Here is a 26,840-nt window from a genome sequence, read left to right as displayed (position 1 = left end):
ATTCACACCCACAGGTGGGTCGTCCCCTCCCATTGAAACCCTGCTGGCCAGGGCAGAACTGGAACCACAGATGGCTGTGAGTCATCACATAGGCCCTCTGAACTGAACCTTGGTCTTCTGTAAGAAAAACAACTCACTGAACTGCTCAGCCATATCTCCAGCCAAGTCTGGTATTGTTCGCTCCTACATAATATTTATATAGAGCTGGGGCAGAAGCTAACACTTTTTAATGCACACTGACTGGATGGCTGTTTGTTCCTTTAAAGCAGAACTTGAAAAACTTACCCAGGGTAGATCGTTACTCTCAGAGAACTCCAATGACTTTAGTGTGTTGAGTTTTGAGTTTAGAAAGTCAGGATCACAGGTGCCATATGGACATCTTATCTTTCACATTCAATTCATGCCGTACTTAGTCTTGGTAAGGATTTCCAGCTTTCTAACTGATGCTGGGGAAACAATGTGCCATGTTAACCTTTATACACAAATCCTTCTTTGCTAAAATATTTCCTCTCTTACACCTCTCCATCATTATATTTTTCCTATCTCCTTTCCATTTCACATCCTTCCTTCACATGATGAAACATGATAAAATTAGCAAGTTAAATAAAAAAGAAAGTTTAATCCAAGACAGCATATATAGCATACTGAAATAAATTAACATACCTATAATGCATAATACAAAATTGCAAGGCTTCAGATGTTTTCCAGGAGACCTCAATGACAACGATGTTAGACAGCAATATTTTCTGCCTTGTATAGTCCAGGAAATATTCTCACTAGGCATAGGGATTCATGGTGGACGCTGGGCAGAAGACATGAGTTGAGTTCAGGATGACAGGCTGGACAGAATATCACATGAGAATCACTAAGATTTCTTATGCTTCCTCAAAAGAAGATTTACACACACACACACACACACACACACACACACACACACACACCCAAACACACACACACAAAGATACAGAGACAGAAAGAGAGAGAGACAGAGTGAGAGACAGAGAGAGAGAGCTATACATAACACTTATGTAGCCAAGAGATGAAGGGACACCATACAGTGCATATTATCTTCAGAGTTGTGATTTTAGGGTGTTGATGTACTCTTCCTTATCTGTTCATGGTCTCTCTTGCTGAAAAAAAATCCTGTAGCAGCATAAGTATTTTGGAGGTGAGATAGATTTATCAAATCATTTTTTTTAATTCATTGCAGTTTATTTTTTTTCAGCTTTGACATTCTGGATGTATTTTTTTTCTGGAGCTGAGGACCAAACCCAGGGCCTTGCACTTGCTATGAAAGCGCTCTACCACTGAGCTAAATCCCCAACAAAAAAATAAACTTTCATTCATTTTACAAACCTATTCCCGGCCCTCCAGCTTTCCCTCACCCAGCCATCCCCCATTCCCTCTCACAAAAAAAATGAGAGGTGTGGGGATTGGTTGGAGGAGGACTATGGCTGCTCACTGGTTTGCTGTATCAGCCACCCCACATTCGCCCGCACCGCCCGGGCATGTTGTCCATCTATACCAGCACCAGAGAGGTGGCAGTGGCGCCGCTCAGCACCAGCAAAACCAAGACCAAGAAGAAACATATCATGTGCCAGAAAGTGAAGCTATTCCGGGCCAGCCAGCCTATCCTCAGTGTCCTGATGTGGGGGGTGAACCACACAATCAATGAGCTGAGCAATGTCCCTGTCCCTGTCATACTAATGCCAGGTGACTTCAATGCTTACAGCAAGATCAAGGTGGACAATCATCTCTTCAATAAAGAAAACCTCCCCAGCTGCTTCAAGTTCAAGGAGTACTGTCCCATGGTCTTCTGAAACCTCAGGGAGAAGTTTGGAATTGATGACCTGGATTACCAGAACTCAGTGACACGAAGTGCCCCCATGAACAATGACAGCCAAGGCAGGTGTGGCACGCGTTTCCTCACCACCTACAACCAGTGTTTTGTCATAAAGACTGTGTCAAGTGAGGATGTGGCTAAGATGCACAACATTTAAAGAATACCACCAGTTCATAGTGGAGTGTCATGGCAATGCCCTCTTGCCACAGTTCCAGGGCATGTACCACCTGTCTGTGGATGGTGTGGAAACCTACATGGTGGTCACCAGGAATGTGTCCAGTCATTGGCTCGCTGTACATCACAAATATGACTTCAAGGTTCTACTGTTGCCAGAGAAGCAAGTGACAAGGAAAAGGCCAAGGATTTGCCAACATTCAAAGATAATGACTTCCTCAAAGAAGGGCAGATGCTGCACATGGGAGAAGAGAGTAAAAAGAACTTCCTGGAAAAACTGAAGTGAGACGTTGAGTTCCTTGCCCAGCTGAAGATCATGGACTACAGTCTACTGGTGGGCATCCATGATATCGACCAGACAGAGCAGGAGGAGATGGAGGTGGAAGAGCGAGCAGAGGATGAGGAATGTGAGAATGAAGCATGGGCAATAGCCTGCTCTGCTTCTACAGCACACCCCCAGACAACTCTGGCAACCTCCTCAGCTTCCCCTGCTTCTTTGGACCAGGCAAGTTCAACCCCTCACTTGACGTCTATGCCATGAATGTGCCCCTAAGAAGGAGGCCTATTTCATGGCCATCATCGATATCCTCACACTGTATGATGCTAAGAAGAATGCTGCACATGCTGCCAAAACAGTGAAACATGGGGCAGGGGCTGAAATCTCTACTGTGAACCCAGAGCAGTACTCCAAATGCTTCAACAAATTTATGTTCAACATCCTGACTTAGTCATGTCTACCTTCTGTCAGGGCCAGACTGCTGGACAAGGGGTCGGGGATGAGGGGAGGGGAAAGGTGTATTGAGGCTAGAAGGGAGGGTGGGGAGCAGAGGGGGTTCAAGAGGGCTTTAGTAAAGGGACTGCAGCCTGTGACACAGAGCAGCTCTAGCAGGGAGGGAGAGGACGTGCTGTTTGTGCACGTGCCCACAGGATGTAGCCTTACTTCCTGCTCACCCTTGATATGCCTCTTTGTCACTGGTTAAACAGGTTCCTCTCTTGGCATCTTGTAGCCTTTGATGATACGTTGGAGCTAGAGATGATGTTGTGAGTTTGTTTCTGAAATTCATTGCTCCAGGTTTGCTATTTCTAATGCTCTGTGTCAACACCATAGCCACCTCCCTGTTCCTAACAGGCTCTCAGTTCCCTTCAGTTAAGACTGGCACAGTTGCTCTGACACCCGTGTCAGCCATTTTTGATCTCACCTAGAAGTACTTTTTAATTTCCTGGATTATTGTGCATAGATCCATCCATGTTTCCACCTTGGATCCAAGTGAAATGTCACATTCATTGCTCCATCTTGTCCTCACAGAAGAACATTGCAGGTTGACCCCAACATCTTGGACCAGAGTCAGAGGCCTCAGAGGGGAACAGGTTCATCTTCATGAGATGACAACTGACCAGAAAGCAGCTGGGCCCTCAGACAGCTGGTTCTCAAAGAACCCAATGACCAGCACCCCAGCCACCTGTGCCTGAGACCTGGAATTGTGATGTCTGTCAAGCCTGCCTCCCACTGGCTCAAGGGGAACTAGAAAGCTTCTTTATGTTTATCAGGACCCCTGTGTTTCTGTGGAATCCCAGAAAGTAATACGTACCAAATAGGGTCGTGTACATCATCCATATCCTAACTTCTGACCTCTGGCATGCAGTCACCTGTAACTGGTGAATGGTCAGTGGCAGAGCCCTAAGTACCGGAGTGCTCACTGCAGAGACACCACTTCAAGTCCCGGCCTACCATGTTGGTGTCTGGCTCCCTGTGACTGTGATTTCCCACCTGGATAGCTTCAGCCAGCAAGGTGCTCCACCCAAGGTTGCTTGAGTCACTTGAGGATGTGACCCAGGAAGCCTATTTGGAGGCCAGATGTGGGGCTTGACCCATCCTCAGCCTCAGGGCTGATTTTCCTAGCCCTTTCACACTTTCTGAACTTGGGATCTGCCTACAGGCCTCCTCGGAAAGAGCGACATCCTGCAGCTTCCTCCAGGATTGTGGCCCAGGGCCTCAGGAGGGAACTACATGAGTCATTCTGATGCCACCAGAGTAACTGGAAGAGAAATGGCCCTGTTGGCCTGCACTGGGAGGGGTACATTCCTACCTCCTCCCAACCCCTCAGAAGGAATCAGGAATTTAGGATGAGATGGAGAATTTGTAGATAACCACAAAGATGTGAACATGTAGGTACTGTGAACTGAACCAAGGTCTTTTGTAAGCGTAACAAGCACTCTTAACTGCTCAGTAGTCATCTCTCCAAGGCTGGTATTAATAACAACTGGGTATTATTTAGACAGAGCTGGCAAATAGAGCCCATAGAGCCTAGTCCATTTAAATATATTTGGATTGGACAAATATTTTGTTCTTTTAAGACAGTACTTGTAAAACTTACCAAGGAAAGACCAATACTTGGAGAGAATCCCAATTTTTATTACCTTTTATTTGTTTATTTTTTAATTTTTTAATTTTTCAAATTTATTTTATTACTATTATGTGTTCTAATTTAATGCATCAGCCCTGGGTTCCCCTGTCCTCTCCCCTCCCGCCCACACAACCCGCTTTCCCCCCAAGCCCCTCACCTCCATTCCCATGTTCTCCAAGACCAACACTTCCCTGGGGATTCTTTTAAACTTGGTGGGTTCATTACAGGCAGGTCCTGTCACCTCCTTCCAGACTGAGCATGTGTCCCTGTGTAAGCCCAAGGTTCCAAACAGCCAGCTCATGCACTAAGGACAGGTCCTGGTCCCACAAACTGGGCGCCTCCCAAACAGATCAAGCTATTCAATTGTCTCACTTATCCAGAGGGTCTGATCCAGCTGGGGGCTATACAGCCTTTGGTTCATAATTCATGTGCTTCCATTCATTTGGCTATTTGTCCCTGTGCTTTTTGCAATCTTGGATTCAACCATTCACGCTCTTACAGTTCCTCCTCTTTCTCGACCGTTGGACACCTGGAGCTCCACCTGGGGCCTGGCCGAGGATCTCTGCATCCACTTCCATCAGTTATTGGATGAGAGTTCCAAGACGACTGTTAGGGTGTTTGGCCATCTGATCACCAGACTAGGTCGGATCAGGCTTTCACTCCACCATTGCCAACAGTCTACAGAGGATGTATCATTGTGGATTTCTGGGAACCTCTACAGCACTCTGCCTATTCCTGTTCTCATGTGGTCTTCATTTATCATGGTCTGTTATTCCTCGTTCTCCCTTTCTGTTCTTGATCCAGCTGGGATCTCCTGATCCCCTAAGCTTTCTTTCCCTCAAAACTTGCCCTTTATTACTCCCACTGTCATCCAGGTTGTTCATGTAGATCTCATCCATTTCTCTGTCATTGGGTGATCCCTGGGATTTTCCTAGGGTCCTGTTTTCTAGGTAGCCTCCCTGGAGATGTGTAGCAGTCTAGTCATCTTTGTTTTACATCTAGTATCCTCCTATGAGTGAGTAAATACCATGTTAGTCCTTCTGAGTCTGGGTTACCTCACTCAGGATGATTTTTTCTAGATCCATCCATTTGCCTGCTAACCTTATGATGTCATTGTTTTTCTCTGCTGAGTAATACTCCTTTGTGTATATGTATCATATATTTGTTATCCATTGTTCAGTTGAAGAGCATCTAGGTTGTTTCCAGGTTCTGGGTAATACAATCAAAGCTGATACAAACATAGCTGAGCAAATGCCCTTGTGGTATGATTGAGCATTCCTTGGGTATATGCCCAAGAGTGCTACAGCTGGGTCTTGGGGGAGATGGATTCCCAATTTTCTAAGGAAGTGCAATATTGATTTCCAAAGTGGCTGTACAAGCTTGCATTCCCACCAGCAGTGGAGGAGAGTTCCCCTTGCACCACATCCTCTCCAGCATAAGCTGTCTGTGTTTTTGATCTTATCCACTCTGACAGGTGTAAGGTGGTATCTCAGAATCATTTTGATTTCCTTTTTCCGGATAATTAGGGATGTTGAGCAATTCCTTAAATGTCTTTCAGCCATTTGTACTTCCTCTGTGGAGAATTCTCTGTTTAGTTCTATAGCGCATTTCTTAATTGGATTGTTGGGCATTTTTATGTCTAATTTCTTGAGTTCTTTATATATTCTGGATATCAGCCCTCTGTCAGATGTGGGATTGTGAAGACCTTTTCCCATTCTGTAGGCTGTCTCTTTGTCTTGTTGACTGTGTCCTTTGCTCTACAAAAGCTTCTCAGTTTCAACAGGTCCCATCAATTGATTGTTTCTCTCAGTGTCTGTGCTACTGGTGTTATATTTATAAAGTGATTTCCAGTGCCAATGCGTTCAAGAGTAATTCCTATTTTCTCTTCTGTCAGGTTAAGAGTAGCTGGATTTATGTTGAGGTCTTTGACCCACTTGGACTTAAGTTTTGTACACGGTGACAGATATGGATCTATTTGCAGCCTTCTACACATTGACATCCAGTTATGCCAGCACCATTTGTTGAAAATGCTTTCTTTTTTCCATTGTACATTTTGGCTTCTTTGTCAAAAATTATATGTTCATAGGTGTGCAGGTTAATGTCAGGGTCTTCAATTTGATTCCATTGGTCCACATATCAATTTTTATGCCAGTATCATGCTGTTGTTATTACAATAGCTCTATAGGAGAGCTTGAGGTCGGGGATTGTGATGCCTCCACAGGTTGTTTTATTGTACAGAATTCTTTTGGCTATCCTGTTTTTTTTTTTTTTTTACATATGAAGTTGAGTATTATTCTTTCCAGATCTGCGAAGAATTGTGTTGGTAATTTGATGGGAACTTCAATGAATCTGTAGATTGCTTTTGGTAGGATCGCCGTTTTTACTATGTTAATCCTGCCTATCCATAAGTATGGGAGATCTTTCCATCTTCTGAAGTCTTCTTCAATTTCTCTTTTCAGGGACTTAAAGTTCTTGTCATATGGGTCCTTCACATGCTTAGTTAGTGTAACCCCAAGATGTTTTATATCATTTGTGGGTATTGTAAATGGTGATGTATCTCTGATTTCCTTCTCAGCCTGTTTTCTATTGTATATAGGAGGGCCACTGATATTTTTGAGTTGATTGTGTATCCTGCAATGTTGCTGAAGGGTTTTATTAGCTGTATAAGTTCCTTGGTTGATTTTTGGGGTCACTCATGTATACTATCACGTCATCTGCAAATAGGGAAAGCTTGACTTCTTCCTTTCCAATTTGTATCCCTTTAATCTCTTTATGTTGTCTTATACCTCTGGCTAGAACTTCAAGTACTCTATTGAATACGTATGCCTTGTTCCTGATTTTAGTGGTATTGCTTTGAGTTTCTCTCCATTTAATTTGATGTTGGCTGTTGGCTTGCTGTAGATTGCCTTTATTATGTTTAGGTATGTTCCCTGCATTACTGATCACTCCAAGTCCATTATCATGAAGGGATGTTGGATTTTGTCAAATGCCTTTTCTTCATCTAGTGAGATGATCATGTGGTTTTTTCTTTGAGTTTTTTAACATGGTGTATTACACTGATGGAATTTCATATGTTGAACCATCCTTGCATCCCTGGGATGAAGCCTACTTGATCATGGTGGATAATTGTTTTGATGTGTTCTTGGAGTCTGTTTGCCAGAATTTTATGGAGTATTTTTGCATCAATGTTCACGAGGGAGATTGGTCTGTAGTTCTCTTTCCTTGTTGCATCTTCGTTTGGTTTAGGAATCAGGGTAATTGTAGCCTCATAGAAGGAGTTTTGTAATATACCATCTGCTTCTATTGTGTGGAACAATTTAAAGAGTATTAGTATTAAGACTTCTTTGAAGATCTGGTAGAATTCTGCAGTGAAACCATCAGGTCCAGGGCTTGTTTTGGTTGGGAGGCTTTTAATGATTGATTCTATTTCCTTAGGGGTTTATCTGGTCTTAATTTAACTTAGGTATGTGGTACCTATCCAGAAAATTATCCATTTCTTTTAGATTTTCCAGTTTTGTGGAGTAGAGGTTTTTGAAGTATTACCTGATGATTCTCTGGATTTCCTCATTGTCTGTTGGTATGTCCCCCTTTTCATTTCTGATTTTGTTAATTTGGATGCTCTCTCTCTATCTTTTGGTTAGTTTGGATAAGGGCTTGTCTATCTTGTTGATCTTCTCAAAGAACCAACTCTTTGTTTCATTAATCCTTTGTATTGTTCTCTTTATTTCTATTTTATTGATTTCAGCTCTCAATTTGATAATTTTCTGGCATCTGTTCCTCCTGGGAGATGTTTCTTCTTCCTGTTCAAGGGCTTTCAGGAGTGCTGTCAAGTCATTAGCATGAGATTTCTCCAGCTTCTTTATGTGGGTATTCAGTGCTATGAATTTCCCTCTTAGCACTGCTTTCATAGTATCCTGTAAGTTTGGGAATGTGGTGTATTCATTTTCATTGATCTCTAGGAAGTCTTTAATTTCCTTCTTTATTTCTTCCTTAACCCATTGGTGATTCAGTTGAGCATTATTCAGTTTCCATGAGATTGTAGGATTTCTGTAGTTTTTTTCTGTTGTTGAAATCTAACTTTAAACTATGGTGGTCTGATAGAGCACAGGAGGTTATTCCAATTGTTTTGAATCTGTTGAGATTTGCTTTGTGGCCAAGTATGTGGCTGATTTTAGAGAAGGTTCCATGGGGTGCTGAGAAGAAGGTATATTCTTTTTTGTTTGGGTGGAATGTTCTGTAGATATCGATTAAGTCCATTTGAGCCATAACATCAGTTAAGTCCATTATGTTAAGTTTCAATTTGGCCGATCTGTCCAGAGGTGAAAGTGGGGTGTTGAAGTCTCCCACTACTAATGTGTGGGGGTTTTATATGTGATTTCTGCTTTAGTAATATTTCTTTTACATATGTGGGTGCCCTTGTGTTTGGGGCATAAATGTTCAGAATTGAAACTTCATCTTGGTGGATCTTTCCTGTAATGAATATGTAATGTCCTTCATCATCTCTTTTGATTGATTTTAGTTTGAAATCTATTTTGCTGGATATTAGGATGGCTACAGTAGCTTGCTTCTTAAGACCATTTGATTGGAAAGTCTTTTCCCAGCCTTTTATTCTTAGGAGGTGTCTCTCTTTGAATTTGAGGTGTATTTCTTGTATGCAGCAGAAAGATGGGTCCTGTTTTCATATCTATTCAGTTAGTCTGTGTCTTTTTAAAGGTGAATTAAGTCCATTGATATTAAGGGGTATTAATGACCAGTGATTGTTCGTTCCTGCTGTTATTTTTATTTTTTGGTGGTAGTGTGTGTGTACTTCTCTTCTTTGGGGTCTACTGCTGTGGTGTTATCTATTGCGTGTGTTTTCATAGGTGTATCTGCCTTTCTTAGGTTGGAATTTTACTTCTATTCCTTTCTGTAGGGCTGGGTTTGTGGATAAGTATTGTTTAAATCTGGTTTTGTCTTAGAAGGTCTTGTTCACTCCATCTGTGATGATTGAAAGTTTTGCTGGGTATATTAGTCTAGGCTGGCATCCATGTTCTCTTAGTGTCTGCATTATATCTGTCCAAGTCCTTCTGGCTTTCAAAGTCTCCATCGAGAAATCGAGTGTTATTCTGATGGGTTTGCCTTTATAAGTCACTTGGCCTTTTTCCTTTGCTGCCCTTAATATTCTTTCTTTATTCTGTACGTTTAGTTGTTTAATTATTATGTGGCAAGGGGACTTTTTTGGGGGTCTAGTCTGTTTGGTGTTCTATAGGCTTCTTGTATCTTCATAGGCATTTGCTTCTTTAAGTTGGGAAAGTTTTCTTCTATGATCTTGTTAAATATATTTTCTGAGCCTTTGAGTTATTATTCTTCTCCTTCCTCTATCCCTATTATTCATAGGTTTGGTCTTTTCATGGTGTCCTAAATTTCTTGGACATTATGGGTCATGACTTTGTTGGTTTTAGTGTTTTCTTTGACTGATGAATCTATTTCTTCTACCGTATCTTCAACACCAGAGATCCTCTCTTCCATCTCTTGCATTCTGTTGGTTATATTTGCCTCTGAATTTCCTGTTTGTTCACTCAGATTTTCTATTTCCAACATTTCTTCTGCTAGTGTCTTCTTCATTTTTTCTATTTCCCTCTTCAGGTCTTGAATTGTCTCCCTTGCTTTTTCATGATTTTCTTTCAAGAATTTATTGTTTTCTTCTGCTTTAATTGTCCTTTCCTCTAGATTTTTATAGCGTTCTTCCCATTTTTTGTTTGTCTGTTCCTCTACTTTATTTTTGATTTCTTCTATATAAGGCTCTAGCCTCTTCATGATGTTACTTATAAGGTTACTTTTTTCTTCTTCTTCCATTCTGTGATGTTCAGGTCTAGCTGTTGGAGAAGGGCTAGGTTCTGGTGATGCTGTATTGCTCTTTATTTTGTTGTATGTACATCTGCCTTGACATCTGCCCATCTCCTCTTGGGTTTGTTCTTGGTCTTATCAGTGTACTTGGTCCAGAGAGAGCTGACAGATTTAGGGAGCCTCTCTGGGCCAGATGGAAACTCTGGGCCAGATGGGAGCACTGGTCCAGATGAGAGGGCTGGCCGGATAGGAGCTAGGGGGCTGGACTCTGATTCTCGGGAAGTCCCTGGGGTCTCCTATTTTGTGTAGATGGGATCTCTTCTTGTCCAAATGGGAGTTCCTCTGGTCTCTGGTCCAGATGGGAGTTCCAGGACAGGATGGAAGCTTGGGCTGGTCTCTGATTCTCAGGAAGTGGCTGGGGTCTCCAGCAGATGGGTGTAGGGGCAGGGTGTGGAGACTGCAGTGTCTGCCTGCAGTCTTGGAAAAGGGGAGCCTTCCTGCAGGGCCCGCGGATTGGCCAGAAACTGGAGCCAAGTTGGTCAGGTCTTCCCGGGATGGCCTGTGTCCAGCAGTGGGACACAAGGGCACCTGCCTTTCTGGCTATAAGCCCAGGCACTCACCTCTGGTCCAGATGGGAGTTCCAGGGCGGCAGGAGCTGGGGGTTGGTCTCTGAGAATCCCATTTTAATTCAATGTATTGAACTTTCTTTGACCTTACAAAGATAAGATCCCAGGTGGCATATCGCCATCTCACCTTTCACTTCATTTCAAACTCTCCTCAGACCTTCATAACTTTTTCAGGCTTGCACACTTTCTTGCTGATGCTGGGAAATCATTCAGCCATATAAACCTATGTATACTTCTTTTTCTAAAGGTATTTTTATTCTCATACCCTTTCAACACTATCTTTTCCTATGTCCTCTTTCATTTTTGTTTTTTTTTCCTTTTATCATATGATAAAACAGAGCAAAACAGTGATTTAAGTTAAAATGAAAGTTGGCTCCAAAATTCATATGTAACATCATATCAATAAATTAATATGCCCTGTATTCATATTGTTCAATTATAAAGCATTGTTATTCCCCTGAAAATGCCACATACAACAGATAACGCAACAGTATTTTCTGCATTGTACAGTCCAGGAAATGTTCTCATATACACATGCTTATGGACTCCATTGAGAATAAATAGCAGATGAATCAAAGCAAAATGTCAACCAACTGTAGTTGACAACATCCAAAAGAAAAAGCCTGATAAAATGTCATCTTGAGGCAATGGCTGAGGAGTTTAAGACAGATGTTCCCCTCAATCCTGCCGGTGGATGAGCAGCCCATAACTGTTTCTATTGTAGACAACACTATAACGAGAGAGAGACTATATGCCCCTCTCCTTGAAACAATGTCCACTTCAGTTGTAATGAAGTGCACCATGCCTCTCCCCTTGGCCTGTCTTGCTATTCACATTGGTGCTGTCACAGAATCAGTGCCCATCCTGACTCAGGGAAGGGATGTTAGAGAACTGTTGAAACCAAATATTTGTGCCTCAACTTAGGAGACCCAACACTATCTCATGAGTCTGCTTCTCTGTGAGCTCACAAAGCACCTGGCTGTGCACACACAAAAGTCTTTAGATCCTCTGTAAAGTGGAAGGCTGCAAATGATGGCTTGTTCTTGATGACTAGTAATATAGAATGAACCAGAGGTGTGTTTTGCATATATGTATTCTGGACCCTATGCACTGAAAATCTTCTAATTTCCATATACGTTATCAAAAGTAAGTTTACAAACAAACACAGGTGTGTGCATGTACCGCCACATGTGTGTGTGTGTGTGTGTGTGTGTGTGTGTGTGTGTATGAGAGAGAGAGAGAGAGAGAGAGAGAGAGAGAGAGAGAGAGAGAGAAATGGGGGAATGTCTTTCTGTAGGCTGTGAATGTGTTACTGTGATTGGTGGTAAATAAAATGTCTGGCCAGTATAAGAGAGATAATCAGAGGAGAATTCTTGAATAGCAAGGCTGAGTCAGGAGATGCCAGGACACCTTCCAGGGAGCAGCATGTAAGGGTACACAGGTAAAGCCAAGGAACATGTGTCAACATATAGATTAACAGGAATGGGATGAGTTTGAACATAGGAGCTAGTCAGTGGTGGGCCTGAGCTAATGGTCACGCTCATTAATAAGCCCCTGCATGTTTATTTGGTTCTGAACATCTGTGAGATTGCAGGACAGCAGGAAGCCAGGTGAGACCAGAAAAACTTAGGCTACACACACATACAAACACACACCTATATGTAATCACTATGTAGCCAACAGATGAGCCAATACCATACAGTGTATATTACATTCAGATTTGGACTTTGGTATGGAGGTGTATAGACTGCAGTATGGATTGCAGGTGACGTATACAATACACCAACAGGAACACATTGATCTCCCAAAGCAATTGTGAATATTTATGTGATGACTGGCATTCATTTTCTTTCTTTTTCTCTTGTTTATTTATTTATTTATTTGTTTATTTATTTAGTTAGTTAGTTTTGCTCTTGAATTTTTTCCCCTTTTTTATTATATTTGTGTTTTAATTTTACACATCAGCCATGGGTTCCCCTGTCCTCCCCCCTCCCGCCCCACACCCACCTTCCCCCTATCCCCTCCCCTCCATTCCAACACACAATTCTTCACAGATCTGGAAAGAATAATACTCAACTTCATATGGAAAATAAAAATTTCTTTTTCTCTTCTTTATTTATTATCTTTTTTTTAGAGTGCACATAAGGAGTTGTGAGACTATGTCTCCTTATTACAAGTTGGACTGGATCTCACTCTAGCGCCTGACATGCCATTGCTTACATTTCAGTCCTCCTGGTCAGTCTCTCCAGTGCTGGGATAAGTACAGTGAGTCAACATCTCTGGTTTATGCAGAAGGATTTTCTAACAACTTTTAATTAACAGAGAGTGTACATCTGCTGGAGAAGCTGTCTTCTGTGTTTGTCATGTTAACTATGTTTTTCAGCAGTTGAAGAGGACAGAACAGGCATCCTGAGGATCCCTAAAGATCAACAGGAAGGGAGAAACAGTGGGGAAGCTTGCAGCCAAAGCTTCACCTACATGCATGCCTCCACCAGATACAAGAGTCCACAAAAGAAACCTGAATCAAACTGCAAACACAGTCTAGAACATAAAAGCTTACAAAAGTGACCACCAGCATCAGGACAGTTTGGGCTGCTCTGGTCTCAGCAAGGCCTCTGTGGTTCTGATTGGAAGAGAGGATGTGCTGTGTTCGTTGGTGATGTCTATGGAGGAGAAGCACCATGGAGACACTGGTCCAGACCATGATGCTGATGAATGAGACATCTTGGGAAAAACGCAAGACCATGCCTACAGTGAATCCAAAAGTAGAGCAGCAGAACCACCTGCTGTTTTTGTTAGTGTCATTGCCTGCGCTCTGTAGACCAGTGACTTTTATTAAAATGTGGATGTTATTTAAAACATAGAACAACCAATAACAGCAACAAGAATAACTCAGGACATCAGGGGTTCTTCCTTGGGGCATCAGCCTACCCCAGTGACCAGGAACAAGAGTGACAAACTGATGGATGCTCAGGGCACTAGTGGAGCACATGTTTGTGCTTCGAGCCACCACGCGAATGGAGAACTCAATTTTGCATTTCAGGTTAGTTGGAGGACTCCTGGGAACAAAAACCATCACCTTGTTTGGAAATGCAGTGACGAGGAGAAGGAACATACTGGCCACAGCCAAGTTGGTGACAATGACCTGACTGGACCTCGGTTGAGAGCCAGTAAAGATAGGAGAGAAAATGTGAAAAAAACAGAAGAATGTTGGCCAGAATTCCAATTCCAACCTTGGAAAGCAGTAGCATATGGAAAGCCAGTTCCTCAGTGGTTTTTAGACCTTTACTCTGAGAAGTCATGGAGAGGTCTTCTGGGCAGACTGGAGTGATGACCAGGAGGAACACTGCTGTCTTCAAGACACTTCTCAATGTCTGAGCATAATCAATGATTTGAGTCTTTACTTCTTCTATGAAGGAGATACTACTGAATCACAGCACAGGACCTTGTCCAGAAGAACATCAAATAGACAACTGAGACTATCATTTTGTACTTCATGAACTTTCCCTCACCTCATGATGGATGTATTAGTGATGCAGCTGTATCTCTTGGTCAACATGACACCCATTGTAACATAGTATGGCATAACATATGAACACTGAACATTGGGACATATTCTCTTATCTTTTGAATGCAACATTTCCCCTCAATGATAAAAAGTGTTAAGAAATACAAATTGGAGGTTAGAGAGATGGCTGTTCAGAAGACTCATGTTCAAATCCAGCGCCCACATGAACGTCCTCATCCATCTGTAACATCACTTCACCAAAATGAATGCCCTCTCCTGGTTTTTGTGGCACTGCACAAATATGGTGCCAGACATACAGGCAGTTAAAACACTATAACCATAAAGTAAAATTACTATATCTTAAAAAGTATACAAATACAAATTTATAATTCATAAAATCATGTAGGAAAAGTAAATAGCAAAACAAGAACCAATCAACATTTGGGAAAATATAATTCAGATCATCAAAGTGATAGAATAGAAAATAATTAAAAAGGAACCAGCTTTCTGATCACAAATATGAAGCTCAATTTATACATATAAATCCTTATATACATAAACAATGACAAAGGTTCTACAAGGGAACTCCTTCAGCGGATAAATACCTTCTGAGAAGTGACTGCATACAAGTCTAACTCAAAAAATCAGTAGCCCTCCTATATACAAATGATAAATTGGTTAAGAATGAAATCAAGGAAACAACACCCTTCACAATAGCCACAAAGAATATAAAATATCTTTGTGTATTTCTAACCAAGCGAGTGAAACACCTGTATGAGGAGAACTTCAAGTGTTTGAAGAAAGATATTGGAGAAGATATCAGAAGATGGAAAGACCTCCTCCCATGCTCATGGATTGCTAGGATTAATACAGTAAAAATGGCCATCCTACCAAAAGCAATATACAGATTCAATGCAATCTCCATTAAAATCCCAACACAATCTATCACAGACCTTGAAAGTACAATGCTCAACTGAATACAGAAAACCAAAAAACCCAGGATAGCTAAAAGAAACACATACAATAAAGGAACTTCCAGATGTATCACCATCCCAGATTTCAAAATGTATTACTGAGCAATAGTTAAAAAACAACATGGTATTGGCATAAAAACAGAAAGTTTGACTAATGGAATCAAGGACCCATATGTAAATCCATACACCTATAGACACCTGATTTTCACACAAAGCCAAAATTATACTATGAAAAATAGAAAGCATCTTCAGCAAATAGTGCTGGCATAACTGGATGTCACCATGTAGAAGATTGCAAATAGATCCATATCTGTCACTATGCACAAATTTAAGTGCAAGTGGATCAAAGACCTCAACATAAATCTAGTTATTCTGAACCTGATAGAAGAGAAAATAGGAAGTAGTCTTGAATGCATAGGCACCAGAAATTACTTCCTAAGTATTACACCAGTAGCACAGACACTGAGAACAACAATTAATAAATGGGACTTCTTGAAACTGAGAGGCTATTGTAGGGAAAAGGACATGGTCATTAAGACAAAAGGACAGCCTACAAAATGGGAAAAGATCTTCAAAATCCCACATCTGACAGAGGACTGATATACAGAGTATATAAAGAACTCAAGAAACTAGACATCAAAATACCTAACAGTGCAGTTTAAAAATGGGCTATTGAACTAAACATAGAATTCTCAACCAAAAACTCAATTGGCTAAAATACATTTAAAGAATTGCTTGCCATCCCTAGTCATCAGGAAAATGCAAATCAAAATGACTCTGAGATATCATCTTACACCTCTCAAAAAAGCAACGATCAAAAACACTGAGGCCAGCTTATGCTGGAGAGGATGTGGAGCAAGGGGAACACTCCTCCACTGTTAGTGGGAATGCAAGCCTCTAGAGCCACGTTAGAAATCAGTATGCCCATTTCTGGAAATATTGGGAATCAATCTTCCTCAAGACCCAGATAAACCACCTTTGGGCACATGCTCAACTATATTCATAGCAGCACTGTTTGTAATAGCCAGAACCTGGAAACAACATACATGCCATTTAACTGAAGGATGGATAAAGAAAATGTGGTACATAGACACAAATGGAGTACTACACAGCAGAGGAAAAAATTGACATTATTAAGTTTGCAGGCGAATGGATGGAACTAGAAAATATCATCCTGAGTGAGGTAACACAGGCTCAGAAGTACAAACATGGTATGTAATCACTCATATGTGGATACCAGATGTAAAGCAAAGGATAACCAGACTGCAACCCACAGCTCCAGGGAGACTAGCTAGTACAGAGAACCCTATGAAAGACACAGGGATCTTGCAGAAATAGAGAAAAGTTTGAGATCGACATGAGCATACTGGGGACGTGGGTGTGGTGTGGGGTAATAGAGGGCAAGAGAAGGGAAATGAGAGCTTAGGTTAGCAGGAGGATCTCCTGGATCAGGAACAGAGTGGGAGAACATGGAAAGAGATACCATGATAAATGAAGGCACCATGAAAATATGGAGAAGCAGAGTTCTAGGGATGTCCCCATGATCCACAAAAATGACTCCACCATAGACTACTGGCAATGGTGGAGAGGGTGATGGAGTTGACCCACTCTGGTGATCAGATGGCAGAAGACCCTAACTGACATCATAGAACCCTTATCCATGACTGATGGAAGTAGATGAAGAGATCCACAGCGTGCTCCAAGGCAGAGCTCCAGCAGTCCAATCGACAAGAGAGAGGAGGGATTTTATGAGCAAGAATATTGAGACCACAATTGAAAAAAGTACAGAGACAACTAGCCAAACTAGTAGAGACGCATGAAGTGTGGACCAATAGCTGAGGAGCACACATAATATTCAACTAGGCCCTCTAGATAAGTGAGACTGTATAGCTTGATCTGTTTGGGGAGCCCCAGGCAGTGGGAGAGGGACCTGTCCCTAGTGCATGAGCTGGTTTTTGGGAGCCTAGTGCCTATGATGAGACACTTTACTTGGCCTTCTTGCAGAGAGGAGGGGCTAGGGCCTCCCTCAACTGACTGTACCAGGCTCTGCTTACTCCCCATGAGAGACCTTGCCTTGGAGGAGGTGGAAATGGAAGGTGGTTTGGGGAAGAGGGATAGGGGATGTGAGGAGGGAGGTCAGGGGAATCTGTGGTTGACAAGTAGAATGAATAGAAAATGTCTTAATAAAAAAGAATTTTTTAACAAAGAAAAAATATGGATATATAGGATGCAATATGGATTGCATGTGCACTATACAATATAGGAACACATGATTTCCTAAGGCTAGTGTGAATATTTATAGGATTACTGGTGTTCTTTTTCATTCTGCTCTCTCCTTTTGTGTATTTATCTTCTTTCTATCTTAGGGTGAAGATACATAGTTGTGAGACTGGGTCTCCTTATCACAAGTTAGCCTGGATCCCACTCTTCAGAATGACATGCCATTGATTATATTGCAACCCTCCTGGCTCAGTCTCCCCAGTGCTGGGATGAGTTCAGTGAGTCAACATGCCTGGTCTATGAGGAAGGATTCTCAAACAACTTTTACTTAATAGAGTGTGCACTGTTCTCTAGACAGCTGCTAGAGAAGCTTTCTTCTGTGTGTGTCATGTTGACTGTGGTTTTCAGCAGTTGAAGAGCACAGAACAGGGATCCTTAGGATCCCTAAAGATCAACAGGAAGGGACACAGTGAGGAAGGCTGCAGTCAAAACTTCATTTACATGCCTCAACCAGACACGATAGTCCATTAAAAAAGTGTGAAAGATTATACAAATAAAATTTAGGAGGTACAAGCCAACAAATGTGACCACCAGCATCAGGACAGTTTGGGCTGCTCTGGTCTCAGCATGGCCTCTCTGGTTCTGATTGGGAGTGAGCATGTGCTGTGTTCGCTGGTTATGTCTATGGAGGAGAAGCACCATGGAGACACTGGTCCAGGCCATGATGATGATAAATGTGGCATCATGGACAAAATGCAAGATAGCCATGACTACACTGAATCCAGATGTAGAGCAGACCCACTTGCTGTTATTGTTGGTGACATTGCCTGTGTTCTGTGTACCACTGACTTTCATTGGAATGTAGACATTATATAAGACACTCAACAACCAACAACTGTAACAAGAATAACTCAGGACATCAGGGGTTCTTCCTTGGAGCATCAGCCGACCCCAGTGACCAGGAACAAGAGTGACAAACTGATGGATGTTCAAAGCACAGGTGGAGCACATGTTTGTGCTTCGAGTCACCACATGAATGAAGAACTCTATTTTGCATTGCAGGTTAGTTGGAGGACTCCTGGGAACAAAAACCATCATCTTATATGGAAATGCATTGATGAGGGGAAGGAAGGCATTGGCCATAGCCAAGTTGCTGACAATGACCTGAGTGGGCCTCAGTTGAGAACCAGTAAATATGGGAGAGAAATTGTGCACAAACAGAAGAATGTTGGCCAGAGTCCTAGTCCCAACGTGAAAAAGTAGGAGTGTCTGGAGAGCCAATTCCTCAGTGGTTTTTAGGGCTTTACTCTGAGAGGACATGGACATTATTTCTGTGCAGTCTGGAGTGATGACCAGGAGGAACACTGCTGGCTTCAGTACACTTCTCAATGTCTGCACATAATCACTGTTTTGAGACTTTACTTCCCCTATGAAGGGAGACACTACTGTATCACACACAGTACAGGAGCTTGGCCTGGAGAACACTATATAGACAGCTCAGACTATTATTTTGTACTTCATGTACTTTTCCTTGCCTCATGATGGAAGTGTGTTAGTGATACAACTCTATCTTTCTTGGTCAACATGACACCCATGATAACACATTATGGCATAAAAACACATGATCACTGAACATTGGAACACATATTTTTATCTTTCAAATGCAACATCTTCCCTCAATGATACAATTTTAAGAAATACAAATTGGAATTTGGAGAGATAGATGTTCAGAAGTTTCATGCTCAAATCAGGCTTCCACATGACGATTCACATCCATCTGCAACATCAGTTCTCCAAATTGAATGCCCTCTTATGTATGCTGTGGCACTGCACAAATGTGGTACCAGACATATAAGCAACTAGATTTCTATATACATAAAGTAAAATTACTATATCTTAAAAAGGATAAGAATACAAATTTATAATTCATAAAATCAAGTAACTAAATTAAGTAGAAAAAAAATCAGCTTTTGAGAAAATTTTGTACAGATCATAAAAGTGACAGAATATAAAATATTTCAATAAAGTAATCAGTTTTCTGATCACACATATGAATGTCAATTTATACACACATATCCCTGTATACATAAGCAACCACAAAATTTTTATGAGAAAATTTGTTCAGAAGATAAACACCTTATGTGAGGTGATTGTTTACAAGACTAACTAAAAAAATCAGTAGCCCTCCAATATACAAATGACAAATGGATTGAGAAAGAAATCAAGGAAACAACACACTTCACAATAGCCACAAATAGTATAAATTATCTTGGTGTAACTCTAACCAAGTAAGTGAAAGACCTGTATGGCAAGAACTTCAAGTTTTTGAGGAAAGAAACTGGAGAAGATATCAGAAGATAGGATGATCTCACATGCTCATGGATTGATAGGATTAACATAGTAGAAAGGCAATCTTACCAAAAGCTATCTACAGATTCAATGCAATCTCCATTAAAATTCCAACACAATCCTTTACAGACCTTAATACTCAACTCCATATGGAAAAACCAGAAAACCAAAGATAGTTAAAAGAATCCTGTGCAATGAAAGAACTTAAAGACGTATAAAGATTCCAGAGTTGAGGCTGTACTACAGAACAATAGTAATAAAAACCCACATGTTACTGGATAAAAACAGAAGTATATGGAATCAAAGACCCATACATAAGCTCATGAACTTGAGATAAGCCCAAAACAGAGATAAGTCACACACTGTCAGACATCCCCATGGTGGGTAGGGGGGCTTGAAGAAATACTAGAGCATACAAAACCATCTGGCAATCATGCTTAGAGCAGAGAAAGAATGAAGGGTAATTCGAAGCAAAAAGGCTGTGCTCTGTAAGAGCCTTGCTAGGATGTGGGAATATCTAAGAAAAAATACATATTTCATCAAAATAATTTTTTTTTACAAATCTCTTCTTAAGCAAGGCTTAAGGTGTACACATCTGAGGTGGTGTTGTGTTCCCAACAATATTGTGCACCCTAGTAAACTTATCTGGGTTCAGAGAACAGAAAGCCACTAGAACAAAGCCAAAAATGGTGTCTAGAAAATGGGTCAGAGCAAGCCATAGCAGAAGTTGGGCGGCGGTGGTGCATGCCTTAAATTGTAGCATTTCAGACACAGAAATACCTCTGGATCTCTGAGTTCAAGGCCACATTAGAAACAGCCAAGCATGGTGACACACATCTTTAATCCCAGAAACCCAGCCTTTAATCCCAGAGAGTGAGGGGAGAAAGAGAGAGCTATAAAAGGCTTGAGGACATGGAACTAAGTTGGTTAAGCATTTGGCTGGTTTAGCGTTCAGGCTTTAGAGCAGACAAGTTAAACTGAGAGCGATTGGGATGAGGACTCAGAAGTTTCCATCCTGAGGAAACAGGATCACCTGAAGAATTAGCAAGGTGACATAGCTGTGGCATGTTCTGCTTCTCAGATCTTCCAGCATTCATCCCAATAACTGGCCTCAGATTTGATTTTATTAACAAGTACCTCTAAGATTCCTACTACACCCATCTTTTAGGGGTGGTCCTTCCTCTTGGGGCATAATCTCCTGGCCAGGTGATTGGCCCCATGTTGATGTGAATGTTGAATCTCCAGTCAAGCCAGACATTCTTTGTGTTGGATACAATGAGTTTTCTTTAATTACCTTCTATGTCACTCTAATTTTTTGTACAACAATTATCCCTGGTCAATATTCCAGGAATTATGAAACATCTAACTAGACCAAAGATACAAAGTAAGAGACAATGACATTTGTGGGGGATCTCTCCCTCTGGGCCTGATGACCACAAGATCGAGAGGTGAAAAAGGCAGATGGGGCAAGAGAAATCTTTAGTGACCCCTGAGCAGGATTGCAGACAGCTATTTGGGATACAGATTTCATGATTACCTTCAATTTTATTCCAGAGAATAAAGAATGTATAGGACTGGAGAGTGTAGGCGCAAAACCTAATTGGCATTAATGGGCACTCACACCCCTATCACAAGGCTTAGTATGTGGCAGTAGAGTCCTATAGCAGAGCTCCTCAAACAAGTGTTCTAAGTGCTCATATGTGCCAAGGACTAAGTTAAAGAAGAATCAGGAATTTGGTTTCAGAGACAGCTTTTGAGTAAGGTCAGTTTTCCAGTCCTTAGGACATGCTCCAGATAAGGTTAGATAGAGAACAGGAAGTTCTGCTAGAGGGAAGTAGTTCCATTTTCCTCAGCTTGTAGAAAAAGCTGCTAGGCTTATGGCAGGTTGTGACCTGTACCAGTCAGCCATGGCTTGCAACATCTTCCTGATTTAGTTACTAATGGAGATGCATCATTGTAAACCTTGAGGAATCTCTCACATGTGTCTGAAGAGTCCAGAGTCTAGAAGTGAACCATGACCTGATTGTTGGTGATTTTATCAATGGTGGTGGCCAGAGTCAATGAAGAGGGAAGGGCCAAGCATCCAAATAAAACTGTATAACCAGAGGACTGACAGAGGGTGGAGCCAAGAAAATGAGCAGGAATGGAACCAGCAAATTTGCTCAATGGCTGGAATTTTTAGAGTAGGTCTTTAAGGAGATATTTTGAGGGTGGTATCATTAATTTTAACAACATCTGATTTGTTTACATAGAAACCATATTCTTCCCCCAATACCAAGCAAGTCTCCTGATGTTCAGCAGTCATTATGTTTAGTGTTCTTCCTATTGTGGACCACAACCCTGGCAGGAGAGTTCTCCAGCCAGAGGATGTGTCTGGATGATGGCAGTTGTCTTAGCCCTGGCAGATACAAGGGAGATGACAAGTCTTATTCCTATCAGTAAAAGAAGGAATATCTCTTGTCTTGGCTAACAGCAATGTTCCTCCCTCCCCCTCAGATAGATATTCCTGTGGAATAACCACAAGAGGGCTATAAAACCCTGCCAGGGTTTGTCTATTCAGGATGTTTTACTGAATCTATTTCAAAGACACCCTAAGGCTTTGCCTGAAATTCTCTGTTCCTTTCAATACATTTCATCTCTATATTCAAGTCTTCTTTCATTTTAATTACTCCAAAGGACCAATAGTGCTACCCACAGGTTTATGGATGTTGGGTCATGCTCAATGGCATGGGGACACTGCCAGGTTTTATCTCACAAACAAAATTGACACTATTTTCCCACCATCTCTCCACCTACCACCTTAAACTTGTGTTGGGACATCCCTTCTCCATAGCCATAGTGGGAGTTGAGTTGAGGGGGTAGGAAGAGACTAAAGAATGCCAATCTTAGGGCAAGATTGCTTAGAGCAGAGATAGAGAGAAGAGTAACTCAGAACAGCTTGTCTGTTGCTCTTGTATAAGCCTATGCTAGGCAGAAAATCTGGGAAAGTAGAGAATTTCATCATGGCAATAATTTTTCTAAACTCTCTTTAGCCTGGCTTAAGGTGAGCCCAACTTCCTAAGGTGGCCCTTCCTTCTTGAGTCAGAATACCTCAGGAAGGTGATGGACCCATGTACTTTAATGTTGAATTAGGCCAGAGTATCTACTTGCTAGCCTAGACCAGGTTTATACTTATTGGACTTCACTGTTACTCAAATGTCCTCCCCTCTGAAGTGGAAACCCAAAATCATTGACGAACCAGATCAGGGATCAGAGATCCCAGCCATTTCTGGCATCTTTGATAACTGGAGAGGGTAATGGTGCTCAGAGGTCCACAGACAATGCTGATTTTATCCAAGAAAGAATCTGGTTATTTTCATTTTCCATATCATTAGTAGAAACTACATAAGCAATATGTGCCCCCATACGAATAGGTATGAACTGGTTCTCATTTGAGGTGTGAATATGCTGGACTCTCTGGCAGTGTCTGTGCAGGAGAAGCACCATGGTGACACTGGTCTCAACCATGATGCTTACAAAGGGGAGTCATGGACAAACCATGAAAGACAATGCCTACTCTGAAGTTAACTCCCCAATTTCAATATGTTCTTGAGGAGAATGCTCCTGTTGTTCCTTATACCTGATGCGGGACATTGAGTACGAGAGAAGGGGGACCCCTCAGAGAGATCTGTGTAATAAATCACAGAAGGACATTGAAATTCCATTTGTTGTTACAGTTAGAGAGAGGGAAATGATCTTTGACTGGATCCTGGGAGGAGATGAGAGTGAATTAAAAGCAGGAGTTATTGGAGTGGAGAATCCTAGGCAGGGAACTAGGAGAAGTAACATCAGAGTTTTTCAGCTTTCTCATTAAAGCCTTTGTATTTGTGATTGGTTCACAAAATCATCCATTACCCTCCTCAATCATTTTCCTTTGGCCTCCATGGCTGGACTCATCATCTGAGAATTGCTTGGATCCTTTGTGTTGTAGAAAGATTAGATTTAGATATGTGGTGGTTTGAATAAGATTGGCCCCTGTAGACTCATATATTTGAATTCTTGTACCTAAGTTAGGGGAACTCTTTGAGAAAGGAGAAGAGGTGTGGACTCCTTGGAAGAGGGGATTTAAGAATTCACAAGAATCACAACATTCAAAACACAGAGCTATACATGGCATGTCTGCATCAAAACCCTCCTCTTTGAACTACAGGAGAGGAGGCAAAAGAGCATAAGAGTCAGAGGGGACAGAGGACACCAGAAAAACAAGGCACACAGAATTAACTGAGCAAGATGCGTATAAGGTCCAAAGACAGAAGCAGCAAGCACATGCCCTACAGGAGTCCTCGCCATGCCTTCTGCATATAAATTACTGCCTTTAGCTTAGTGTTTCTGTGGGATTCCTCAGTGTGGGAATGAGTGGGTCTCTGATTCCTGTGTCTGCTCTTCGGGATCTTTTCTTTTTGGGAGGATGCCTTCTTCAGTCACAATATGAGATGTTTTGTTTTCTCTTAGTATATTATGTTTTGTCTCATTTGGTTTTCATCTCTAAAAAGACCATTCTTTTCTTGTTAGAGACAGAAAGAATGCATCCAGAGAAGGTGACTGGGTTAAAAAGGAGGGGAAACTGTCATCAGATAGATTGTATGAGAACAGAGTCTATTTCAATCAAAGGAAACAAATGAAAACAATTAAATTTTATTTTGTATGTATGAATGTTTACTTGGATATTTGTATGTGTACCACATGCATCACAATAAACTGAATACCCTGGAACTTGAGCCACAGAATCAGCTTGCTTGGGTTGAGCCAAGAGCAGGTCCCTGAGATACAGAATCTACCAGCTCCAATTAGACCAACACCTAAGATTGGACACAGAGGGGCCCCCTGAGACACTGATATAACAAGCAAAAATGGACCAATAGCAACTTGCTCAGGCACAGGCCCCTCTTATACTTATTAGAGGAGGAAATGGGCAGATGTCATGGGAAAAATACATATAACAACATATAGAACAGTACAGGTATCAACAGAACCTAGCCCTCCTCCAGCAGCAAGACTTGAACATCACAATGTAGAAGAAGCAGAACTAATTTAACTTAAAAATGGCTTCATGAAGATGCTAGAGGCCTTTCAAGAAATAAATAAAAAAGCTCCCTTAAAGAAATTGAGAAAAAGATTAACAAATAATTGGAAGAAATCAATAAAGACACTGAGAAAAAGACAAATAAAAATTGAAAGAAATCAATAAATCCCTTAAAGAAATCCAAGAAAACCATGAAAAAGAAACTAAACATGTGATGGAAACAGTTCAAGACTGGAAAAGGGAATTAGAAACAATGAAGAAGAAACAAACAGAGGGAATGCTGGAAATAGAAAATCTGAGTAGAAGAGCAGGAAATACAGATTCAAGCATAATAAACAGAACAGAAAAGATGGAAGACAGAATCTCTAGTGTAGAGGATACAATAGAGGAAATAGATTTGCCAGTCAAAGAAAATACCAAAGCCAAAAATGTTATAACACAAAATGTCCAGGAAATCTGGGACACCATGAAAAGGAAAACCTAAGAATAATAGGGATAGAAGAAGAAGAATACCAACTCAAAGGCACAAAAAAATTTCAACAAGATCATATAAGAAACTTTTCCAATTAAAGAAGGTAATGCCTATGAAGATAAAAGAAGCCTATAGAACACCAAACAGACTAGAAACCCAAAAAGGTCCCTTGCCACATAACAATTAAACAAGTAAATGTACAGAAAAAAAGAAAGAATGTTAAGACCAGCAAAGGAAAAAGGCCAAGTGACTTATAGAGGCAAACCCATCAGAATAACACCTGACTTCTCCATGGAGACTTTGAAAGCCAGAAGGACCTGGACAGATGTAATTCAGACATAAGACCATGGATGCCAGCCTAGACTCATATACCCACCAAAATTTGCAATCACCATAGATGGAGTAAACAAGACATTCCAAGATTAACCCAGATTTAAACAATACCTATGCACTGCAGGAAGCACTAGAAGAAAATTTCCACCTAAAGAAGTCAGATACACCCTCGAAAACACAGGCAATAAATAACCCCACAGCAGAAAATCCAAAGAATAAAAGTAACACATTAATACCAAAAGATAACAGGAATTAACAATCACTGGTCATTAATATCTCTTAATATCAATGGACTTAATTCACCTATAATAAGACACAAGCTAACAGAATCGACACAAAACCAAGACCCATCCTTCTGCTGCATACAAGAAACACACCTCAACTCCAAAGATACACACTGCATCAGAATAAAAGGCTGGGAAAAGTCTTTCCAATCAAATGGTCTTAAGTTCCAACCTGGTGTAGCTATCTTAATATCCAACAAAATAGAATTCAAACTAAAATCAATCAAAAGAGATCAAGAAGGACATTATATACTCATCACAGGAAAGATCCACCAAGATGAAGTTACAATTCTGAACATTTTTGACCCAAACACAAGGGCACCCACATATGTAAATGGAACATTACTAAAGCTTAAATAATACATAAAAAACCACACATTAATAGTGGGAGACTTCTACACCCCATTCTCACCACTGGACAGATCTGCCAGATCAAAACTTAACAGAAAAATATGTGGCTTAACTGATATTATGACACAATGGACTTAATCAATATCTACAGAACATAACACCCCTAACCAAAAAGAATATACCTTCTTCTCAACACCCCATGTAACCTTCTCTAAAATCAATGATATACTCGGTCAGAAAGTACATCTCAACCGATACAAAAAAATAACCTCCTTTATTCTATCAGACCACCATGGGTTAAAGTTATATTTCAACAACAACAAAAATTACAGAAGGGCAACAATCTCATGGAAACTGAAAAATGCCCAACTTAATCACCAATGTGACAAGGAAAAGAGAAAGAAAAAAGTGAG

The 26,840-nt window shown here is 41.1% G+C and overlaps 1 protein-coding gene and 2 pseudogenes across 1 annotated transcript; 1 reads left to right on the top strand and 2 right to left on the bottom strand.

The window, feature by feature from the left end:
- The first annotated feature begins 1,508 nt into the window (after positions 1-1,508).
- LOC118574512 lies at positions 1,509-2,745 on the top strand (annotated as a pseudogene).
- A 10,508-nt stretch (positions 2,746-13,253) lies between these two features.
- On the bottom strand, positions 13,254-14,206 carry LOC118579660 (annotated as a pseudogene).
- A 3,814-nt stretch (positions 14,207-18,020) lies between these two features.
- LOC118591467 (vomeronasal type-1 receptor 4-like) lies at positions 18,021-18,902 on the bottom strand. The gene has a single exon (XM_036199805.1). It carries the CDS (start codon positions 18,900-18,902, stop codon positions 18,021-18,023), a length of 882 nt encoding a protein of 293 aa, XP_036055698.1.
- Between the last annotated feature and the right edge of the window lie 7,938 nt (positions 18,903-26,840).

The sequence above is a fragment of the Onychomys torridus genome, chromosome 1 (assembly GCF_903995425.1).
Source record: "Onychomys torridus chromosome 1, mOncTor1.1, whole genome shotgun sequence".
In the NCBI taxonomy this organism is placed as follows: Eukaryota; Metazoa; Chordata; class Mammalia; order Rodentia; family Cricetidae; genus Onychomys; species Onychomys torridus.
This window is presented reverse-complemented; position numbering and strand designations above follow the sequence as displayed.

What these genes read in the sequence shown, in the direction of transcription:
- LOC118591467 (XM_036199805.1), bottom strand. Translation starts at nt 18,902, where the DNA reads ATGTCCATGTCCTCTCAGAGTAAAGCCCTAAAAACCACTGAGGAATTG.